The sequence below is a fragment of the Myzus persicae genome, unplaced genomic scaffold, assembly GCF_001856785.1.
Source record: "Myzus persicae strain clone G006 unplaced genomic scaffold, MPER_G0061.0, whole genome shotgun sequence".
NCBI lineage: Eukaryota > Metazoa > Arthropoda > Insecta > Hemiptera > Aphididae > Myzus > Myzus persicae.
Genome location: NW_019101569.1, coordinates 884,705 through 894,415, shown reverse-complemented (window position 1 = coordinate 894,415; position 9,711 = coordinate 884,705). Strand labels below are relative to the sequence as shown.

Genomic DNA, 9,711 nt, shown 5'->3' with positions numbered 1-9,711 from the left:
CTCAACCATACAATTCTTATACTATGGCAAAAAAAATAAGAAAAGTGTAATTGTATAGCTACATCAAATTATACTAAGTAAAATGCTCTATGAAATAAACTTAAAGCATAAGTATCTATTTTGTTGATTTATAAGTTAAAAAAATATCTATACAACAATTTTTAAGTAAGTATTTGGATGTATCTATAAAAACTTCAAATAAGCATCTGTATCTGACATCTGTACTTGAATACTTTTAAAACTACCTATGTCTTATAAGACTGCCCCACGGGATACCTTTCACGTAATACAATTTAGTAGCTACAGCCTTCAGCCTCCCTCCAAGATTAAGTTCTACTATATATAAGCTACACACATCATGGGCGTAGGTAGGAAATATTTTTGGAGGGGGTTTTCATCTAAATCCTAAATAATATGCGAGTTAATAATATTCTCGAACAAATTCACAAAAAGCTCAAGATTGTTTTATTTAATTTCTGGGGGTGTTTAAACCCCCCCTTACCTACGCCCATGACACACATATATTCAACTCTCATATATTTGTTATAAGAATATATAATTACTTTATTCAAAAGCCCAAATGCGATGATTTTATGCATACTTTAAGATTATCTAATCAAGTTTTGATTCAAGTTAACTACTTTAACGCCCAAGCAATTTCATCAAAATCGATATAGTAGTTTAGGTTGAATTCAGTGAGGTACAGACATAAAATATAACGAAGAATTATATGTATACATATAAAGATAACACAATAAATTAGTTTGTTTATTTTATGAAGGCATAAAAAAAATATGATGCGACTCGAAAATTCGATGTTTCATGAATCCATCACACAGCAGGTAGAATGACTTCATCATGCATATTTTGTTGATTATCTTTTATTGTCTTATCTTCTCCCCATGGTTGTATTTCCGCCGAACCGAAAATTGCATAGAACACTGCCACGGAAATATATATTACTGCCATCAGTATATGAATTCGGAAATCGTCACGTCCCTATGATCAAATAAAATAAAGACGGGTAATTTCGTCTCAGAAAATCGGGCTCAAGCAAAAATACTGCTCTAAACTTGCCATCACTCAAATAATTTTAAATAATTTAACTTAAAATAAATATTGTCGTTTCAAAAATGCCACTCTACACCAGTGATTGTCTCTCGCCTATATCTTGAACAAGACCTGGTTTCATAAAGTTAAAAAAAAAATTGAATAATGTTAGGGTTATTTACATCAGCAATGAGTAATATTTCTGAGATATCGAATAAATAGATCCGGGAAATGTGAAATATAGTCGATTGGAACCCAAAAATTATACTGGCATATTTTGGTGCGATATCCAAATGGTTTAAACCGATCCCTATAAACAAACAGACGTAAAATTGATTTATAAAACACTATAAAAAATGGTTGTACATATCGTTAATATATTACAATGTGAAATACATTTCATGTGAGTTTAAACTTACCAAAAATATGAAAATATTTCATTTCACTGTAAATGAATTTGAACAATTCGTTTTTATCTAAAAGCAAAAAAGTATTGACCTTAAAAGCTTCCAGCAAGAATTCCACGCCCATTGCGATGCAAATTGAGCAACTCAAAAGCTTTCTGACGTTTGTGACGGATATGCATACTGTTATTTCCGGAAATAATTCTAATACGACGAATATGGGTAATAACATAATCGAGGAGTGATTTCTCAAAGGCTGATCAGATGATTTAATCTGTGTAAACCAACATGTGTGAGTATAAGAAAAAATTGTAATGATGATTTAGCTAAATATAAATACTTAGTGAGATATTAAAAAAAAAATTATAAAAATACTTACAGATTTAGCAAAGTAAGATTCTTGTATATAAATTGCATTAGTATTACATATATATGATATAACAAGAGCAATGACGGGCAATGAAGTACAAAACGACTTCCACGGAATGTCCAAAATGATTGACCTTTTTAAGGATATGATAGAGATTCCAGAAGAACGTGGCACATTGTTCGAATCTCTACATGGTCTAAATAGGCTCTGAGAACGATCTCTATTCACCACGTACAACCACAAAATAAACCATGCTAACCTAAAAAGAACTAACAAAAGTACATTATATTATAAGTGATTTTTACTTATTTAATCTTTCATGATTTAATTATAAAATTACCAATTAATCCATTTATGTTTTGCAAAAATGAGTTGATGATATAATAACACAATTGAGTATTGAAAATCGAATACAATAGTATTGGAACATAACGTAAAGACTGTTTTTTCAGTGGAATCCAAAATGTACAAACCCTGTGAGGAGCCGAATATGCCATGGCCTAGGACACATTAATAACTCTATATTATAAATGTATTACTTTGTCGTATAAATTCAAACTTGATACTGAAGAATCTTATCATTACCATTGTCATTCCCATACAAAATTGAAAAAAATGATGCAAGTCAGCGTTTAAGAAAAATACTGTATTCATGACTTCCATAAAATGATATATAGAATATACGATGAACGAAATCCCAAAAATGCTGTACATAAATTAATTAAATTAAGTATACTGCATTCATGTTAAGTAGGGCTAGGAAATCTACATGTTACAGTTTGCATAACTGACAATGCAATTAAGTTGTGCGTAGTTAACAATTTCGTCAAACATGTACTACCTAACCTGTATTTGAGGACAATTATATTTTCGAATATTTTAATAGTTTGTACAAAATACAAATAATACACCGAAATATATCGTCGGAATTCCAGAGTGGCAATAATTATCATTTTAAATTTAATATTATTATATTCAAAGTAGAAATTATATTGATATTATAAACCCTAGCCCCATATACTATTATTAATATGTATATTATAATGTAATGATATCACTTGATTACTTGTGAGCCGGATAAACAGTGGCTAAGACACCGCCAGGTATAAAACCGATTAACATTCCATAGCCACAGTAAGGACTCTGTAATATTATAAAATATAACTTGTATAACGTTAATGTAAAAGTAGGTATTGAAGAATTAATTAGCTTAATACACTCAGAAGTATATAATCAGCGGTAATAAAACATTTTGAAACGATTATTCAATAGAAAGTCAGAACTGAAAATATTCAGGAGCACATTTTTTTTTTTTACTGTAGATATTGGACACTTTTTATTTTTAGTGTTGATGTTTCAATGAAAACTTAAGAATATACTTATAAAAATGGATAAGAAACAATATGTGCAGGTAAAATTGTTCTAATTGAAAAAGCCAGTTCTGGGCCTCTGGATACCTATCAGTTACGGCTTTATTAGATTTAATTGGTACTTACATAATTTTCTTCATACAACTCGCTTAAACTCAAAAATAATGATAAATATTCTATTTGAAGAATTTTTAAACCTGTATAAAACAATAATCTTACATTAATATGATCTGAGTATCTGACTAATGTTGAATTCGAAATTTTAGATGAAAAAAAATTACACTTATTATTTATTGAGTGATAATATAACTATAATAAAATTAATGGAAGATACCAAATATTAATTGTCTACTTACAAATTATTTGGATTGAATAATTTGTTTTTGTATAATGGAAATTAATTTAATGAGTTTCTAACATTGTTATTTATATAAAAGAAAACATAAATTTAAATTGGATTTTACCATTTTATAAATTACGTCCCGACCTTTCCACCTAAACTAAAAAAAAACCACTTGGTGTCACCTGACTGCTATCTTCTAGTAGAACATGATGATTTTTAATAGTATGTAATTAGTATGGAACATTCTTATCAAACTACTTTACAATTTACCTATAAATGTGAGCAAAACTATTGCAAATCCTCTGTTCCAATATGTAGTTTTCAAACGGATAAACCTGTCGATAAATCTTGAAGGCATTTGTTCCGGTGTTTGGATTTGAGACGTAGAGCTGAATCTTCTGATGCCGATTTCCCCAAGCTCCATGATTCACGAGTTACAACAAATTAGTGGGATAACGTTGCCTTTTCAATCAACTGCGATGACTTAAGAAAAAGTAAAAAGCGGGTAAGTGGGTAACGCTCTGCTGTACATGAGGTGTCGATCAATTTTTATTTTAACATACATTTACAACAACTTACGAGGAACCTTCTATTACATTTTCAGGGTTTTCGACACTTAACAAATTTATTTGTTAACAGTCATTAAAAAAAAAACAAATTGAAAAATGCAAATGTCTGTAATAAGTCAACATGAGTTAAAGTATTTTGAAAATTGTATTTTGTAAAAAAAAATGCTTAAGTATTCATTCAGTTATCATGTATTTAAGGTCATTTTTTTTAGAGTTCGACCAAAAACTGAAATCGATTTTGTTGAAAAGTCTAAACATGTTGAAAAATCCCCGTTTTTTTTATTAATTTTTGTTTTGTTTTCTAGGTACCTTTGAAAACTATTGAAAATTTGGGTGAAAGATACAATGTACTGGGTAGTACTCACCGAAGTTTAAATTTCATCATTTCAACTACTTATGGCGTACACAAACCCATATAAAAAAGAAAACAGAAATCAATTTAAAATCAATGCATTCATCACTCCGCTCGGCGCTCATAATCTAAAACTGGCTTTTATAAGTATTAATATTCGATAATTTTAATATACATTATTTATGCGATAGTATATGCCATTCTATTAAATATAGTGCATTGACTCCATTAACCTTTCTTTACAACATTGTTAACATGTTCATGTCAAAGTTTTTAGCAAAACTCCAATTAGGTTACAGAGGTGCATAACCAATATACCACTAGGCACTAAAATCCAAACATTTATATTTTTGCAAATATTTAGCTTATCTTAGGCACTAATGCACTATTCTTTGGATATAAAAATTTAATTGATATACAGTGTGATCACGATAAGCAATTTCTTGAAATTTAGCATAATATTATACTGAATATGTTATAACAGTAATTTGAGTTCTGTTTTTTTTTACTTACTAATAAACATAGTTATACAAATTTTCAAATAATTAAGCTATTTTTTTGTGACACTTACATTCGCTCATGCGTAAAACTTTTTTTAAAGCCATGTCAAATTTTTGACCATAAATTATCTTCTTCTATATTTTTTAATGAATTTCAGTAGTAGAATTTCGGGGTCCCATCTTTTTGAAATATTAAATGGTCAATATTTCATTAATTTTTAAACTATTTTGACAGTATTTCTACAAACAGAAGTTATATAGTGGAAAAAATTCATAATAGACATTAGAATACTAATCACATTTTATAAATTTTTAATTTATAATTTTAATTATTAAATAAATTTATATTTATAACGAATATTAAATTACTTTTGGTCTCATCAAGACGCTTGCACTAAATTTTACACAAATAGTAAAACATTGTTTATTTTTATATTTTAATACTGAAAATAAAAAAATTTAAATCTGAAGCTAACTTTTTTTGAAAAATTTAAAATACCAAATTTTTAAACATTTTTTTAAGAAACATGTTGATTGCTTATATATGTGGTTCAGTCAAACATACTTAATATTTTACAACCTAAATAAATAGCCTTCATAACAGTTTAACATTTGGTGATAATTTCAAGTAGTTACTATAAAAATTGGTTTTATTCTGTCTATATGCAATATGCTAATTTTTTCTATTTTTCCAAGTTTAAAAAAAAATGCTTGGAATTTAAGAAAACACCATTTATAATTAAATAATATCATTAAAAAAATTACCTAACCTCAGCTCAGGGTAGAGTTAAGAAGATAATTTAAAATAATTGACAACAAACACATACATATAAATAAACAGACAAGTCTAATAAAAAAGATTTTTAAAAATGAACTTTTTAACCTAGCTTTCTATGTATAACAAGTAAATTTTATTAATCTTGGTTATTTGTGTACCTAATATTTGGTATGTACTTACAATTATTGTGCTTGAATAAGTTCTCAAATATTCTGAAAAAAAGAATAAAATATAAAGATTTTTACTTCATAAACACATAACTCATGTACTGTATTAATAACTGTAAAAAATAAAACTATACAAATGTATTTTACCTAATACCTATATAATCTAGTGGTAGAAAAATAGAAATATAACTTTTGACTAATATTGAAGTTTTATATGTAGTTTTAATATATAAGACTAAATTTGATGCAATACCTAGATTTATTATCAAATTAATTGGTAGTCTACTAGACAAGATTACAGTTTGAGTATAGTTTATTCAATACAACTAACGAGATCGACAGTTATAAATTCTATGAAAATATTATCATTTAGGTATTACTAATCAAAAAAGCATTTTTACATTCTGTGATGATGTAATGTAATATAACGATATGCCTGGATAACGATTTCAGATTTGTTGTCAACATTCCTTTTACTGTTGTTCTTAAATCTTATCGGGTTAATACATTTTGTTCTAAAGTCAAATATAGAATATGCACTTACTACATCAAAATATTCTTAGCATTATACTGTGCTTAAAATAAATGTATAATGACTATTTAATAATATTATTTTTTTTTTGTATTATTATTACTGAAAAAACGTTCATGCAGTAAATCGTAATAAATTATGCATTTAAAAATGTGCAGTTGTACCATAATATTACGAATATTTTGATGGAATGACAAAAAAAAATTAACAAGTATCATCATTTTAATTTTATAATAAATTATAATTTTATTATTACCTACTTATTTGAACAAGATTTAGAAGCGTGGCACTTAGAATAACATGGTCTGTCTGCTTTTCTACACTTGATTTTTAAATAGGCAGTACGATAAGTAACAAAAATATGTTTATACACACTGCAGTGTTTGAAAAAATGCAGAGTTTATTGTATTATAATGATATATGAACAAAATTAATAATGTTTGTTTTAAAAAAAAATCAATTCTAAATCGGTTATGACTATAATTTATAATAACAATAATAAAAAATAATATTAGTTGGTTAAAAAAAATTCATTTTTTACATTGCCCGTAACAGGCTAGGTAGCTAGGTAGACCCTAGTAGGCCCCGTACTTATATATTTATGTGACAAACTTTTAAATCACAAATATGTGTAATGAAATAATTTATAATAATATACCAACATGAGTGATTAGTTTAAAAAATGTATGATAATATGTTTTAGATCTAGATGTCAGATCATACTCATCATACTATAAATTAGTTTCAACTCTTAATTAGTACTTATTTAAAAGTAACACTGGACATTTTTTTGTTGATGTTGCGTTCAACTGTACGTTCCAAAGTATTTCATTCGATTGTATAAATACATTTTAAAAAGATTATTATGCCCTTAAAATAATATATGCATTAGTAACGGGTCGAAACTATGAAAAGTTATTGACTTAGATAGTTCTCTTATAAATTAAAATACACAAATACAAATTAATACAAAGCAAATGTTTATCGGAATAAGAAAGTATTTTGAAGATAAATTTAACAAGACAATTATAGTGAAACAGAATACTATAATAATTATTAAGGTTTGGCATTGAGTTAAAACATACAAGTTAATTTAATTGTAACTTATTAACTTAGCTTACGAAAACATTTTTTTTAATTAGCAATCTTTTCCTCTAATTGTACGATTTTTACTCAAATTAAATATAGAAAAAAAAGTAAGTAGATTAGGTAATTGCTCGTCATTGTCTAACATCACTGTAATAGTGTAATGTGTTGGTAAAATTTGAATTCAATGAATAATGATATATCATTGAATACGAAAAATAATAAGTAGGTACTGGCAAAGACGGGCTGTCAGCCTATATTATTTTAAGTATATTATTCATGATATTAATATTATTAATTATTGTAATCTATTTACTTTGTGTAGTACTACTCACGGTATGTTGATTGAATTGTAACTAAAATCCTATGTCCGTCTCTTGGTTCTAAGCTACCTCTCCACCAATTTTCAGCCAAATCAGTTCAGAAGTTTTTGAGTTATAAATAAAAAAATAGTGTAACTAACACGAATTTCTTATATATATATATATTTATATTGAATTATTATAACAATATATCAATGACAATATTATAATTGTGCAATGTAATATTTGTATTAACTTTTGAGTCAATATTGTCTTACCACAGAACAGTGTGAACAGGTACTTGTTATTAATAGGAATTATCCTAAAATTAATCTAAATGTTTTGAATATTACATAGTGTAAAAATATTAAACAATGTATAAAAAATAATATTTAAGTATTAAGTTATTATAATATTAAGTTTCATGTCTCTACGAATAAGATTTTAAATTTACAACAAAATAATTAAAAATCCTTTTCTTACATAACTACCTAATTTCATTTTGAACTTCAAAACATTATCTTCAACCAAACTTTTAATTTAGAATAAATTTCATATGAGAAACATTCTATTAATATTTATAACTTTTTTACCGATCATAAAATGTTGTTCGACATCTATATAATTAACTATAAATATCTTTAAAAAAAACCAACATTTCAAAAATGTCTATAAATAACTAATTAAGAGTCTTATATGTGTCTTAGTATTATATAATAATATCTTTTTAATAGTTTTTGAAAATTTTATCAAAATATGATCACTTTCATAGATGAAATAATATAATTTTCACTGCTCAAAAATATGATGACGGATAAAAAACACACGATGTAAGTACTACAAAAAGTCATGAAGTGTTATAGTTTCAAGCTTTAAGTGACTATTAAATGTTTAACTTTTGGTATTCACTGTCCATAATTGTATAAATAAAAAACTGTAAATGTCCATAAATAGTTCAAACAATGTTAAAATGATTTGAATATGTCATCAAATAAAACAAAAATGAGATAATTAGTGAAAAATTAAAATTAAATGATCGTTAAACATCAATGAAAGTTGTTGGAACATACATAAATTAGGTTAATATTACGACCCAGTACTTGGTAACTTCCATCATAAAACAACGTAAAAAGTATTTAATAATAATAATGTTATTTCAATGTACAATCCTTATATTACATGTACATGGTTAATAATTATTATAATTATTGATTTCAACCATAAGTTGTTGATTTCCTTCTACTGGATTATTTGCTGCCCATGGTTGTACATCCGCAGAAGCAAAAATGTCATAAAACACAGCTACCGCAAAATATACTGTCCCCTTGAAGATACCAGTTTCGACTTCATTACGTATCTATATTGAGTAATGGTTATAACAGTTAATTTTGTTTGATAACAATACGAAATTTCAAGTTTTTTTTATTTTATTACCCAAGAACTGAATAAAATATTTACGACATTGTCCAACAAAAACTTGGAAATACAATTGATGGCCAGCAGTAAGCTATAAAGTAAGCTAGCATATTTTGGTGCAATATCTAAGTGGTTTAAGTAAAATCCTATAAGAAACAACGTAATTTGGATCTATAACAGTTTATAAAAATAGTTTTCATATTATATGTTTCACATACATTTATACTTACCAAAAATATAAAGATATTTCATTTCTTTTAAAATACAATACCATATTCTATCTGTTTTTTGACTGTAGCCTAAAATGGCTTTCAGAAAAAAATATATACCCATTAAACTAAAATATGAGCAACTCCAAAACTTTCTAACGCTGATGGTGGAAATGGACACTGTGATTTCTGGAATTATCTCGACCAGGACGACGAAAAGCAACAATAACATTATAGTGTATTTTCTCAACTCCAACATTTCC

At 26.5% G+C, this 9,711-nt stretch overlaps 2 protein-coding genes and 1 long non-coding RNA gene across 9 annotated transcripts in view; 1 reads left to right on the top strand and 2 right to left on the bottom strand.

Annotated features, from left to right (window-relative positions):
• Nucleotides 1–222: 222 nt before the first annotated feature.
• LOC111029720 (vesicular glutamate transporter 2-like) lies at nucleotides 223–6,551 on the bottom strand. 5 transcript variants are annotated; one of them, XM_022308854.1, is made up of 11 exons: nucleotides 6,051–6,550; nucleotides 5,917–5,948; nucleotides 3,808–4,020; nucleotides 3,321–3,391; nucleotides 2,891–2,967; nucleotides 2,410–2,530; nucleotides 2,165–2,324; nucleotides 1,834–2,093; nucleotides 1,470–1,728; nucleotides 1,233–1,360; nucleotides 223–999 (listed from the first exon to the last, which is right to left on the bottom strand). In XM_022308854.1, exons 3-11 carry the CDS (start codon nucleotides 3,959–3,961, stop codon nucleotides 832–834), a joined length of 1,398 nt encoding a protein of 465 aa, XP_022164546.1. In that variant the 5' UTR covers nucleotides 3,962–4,020; nucleotides 5,917–5,948; nucleotides 6,051–6,550; the 3' UTR covers nucleotides 223–831. The 5 variants fall into 5 exon arrangements, with proteins under 5 accessions (XP_022164546.1, XP_022164547.1, XP_022164548.1 ...); XM_022308855.1 differs by having other exon boundaries at nucleotides 6,058–6,550; XM_022308856.1 differs by having other exon boundaries at nucleotides 6,157–6,550.
• On the top strand, nucleotides 3,927–5,700 carry LOC111029727. Its single transcript, XR_002604037.1, has 2 exons — nucleotides 3,927–4,042; nucleotides 4,412–5,700. It is a non-coding gene; the product is annotated as an uncharacterized LOC111029727 (long non-coding RNA).
• Nucleotides 6,552–8,956: 2,405 nt separating the features above from the next.
• LOC111029722 (probable vesicular glutamate transporter eat-4) overlaps nucleotides 8,957–9,711 on the bottom strand; it is a 32,612-nt gene continuing 31,857 nt past the window's right edge. For all 3 annotated transcript variants that reach the window (XM_022308861.1, XM_022308862.1, XM_022308860.1), the window contains 3 exons: nucleotides 9,470–9,710; nucleotides 9,258–9,385; nucleotides 8,957–9,180 (listed from right to left, as the gene is read on the bottom strand). In XM_022308861.1, coding sequence (XP_022164553.1) covers nucleotides 9,013–9,180; nucleotides 9,258–9,385; nucleotides 9,470–9,710 — 537 coding nt within the window. In that variant the 3' untranslated portion in view covers nucleotides 8,957–9,012. The remainder of the gene's footprint in view (nucleotides 9,181–9,257; nucleotides 9,386–9,469; nucleotide 9,711) is intronic.

Excerpts from the sequence above, each read along its gene's own strand:
- LOC111029720 (XM_022308854.1), bottom strand. The coding sequence starts at position 3,961 with ATGGAGCTTGGGGAAATCGGCATCAGAAGATTCAGCTCTACGTCTCAA. Across the intron at positions 2,968-3,320 it reads AGTTGTATGAAGAAAATTAT|AGTCCTTACTGTGGCTATGG; the intron begins GTAAGTACCAAT and ends ATAATATTACAG. Across the intron at positions 2,325-2,409 it reads TTTGTATGGGAATGACAATG|GCCATGGCATATTCGGCTCC; the intron begins GTAATGATAAGA and ends AATGTGTCCTAG.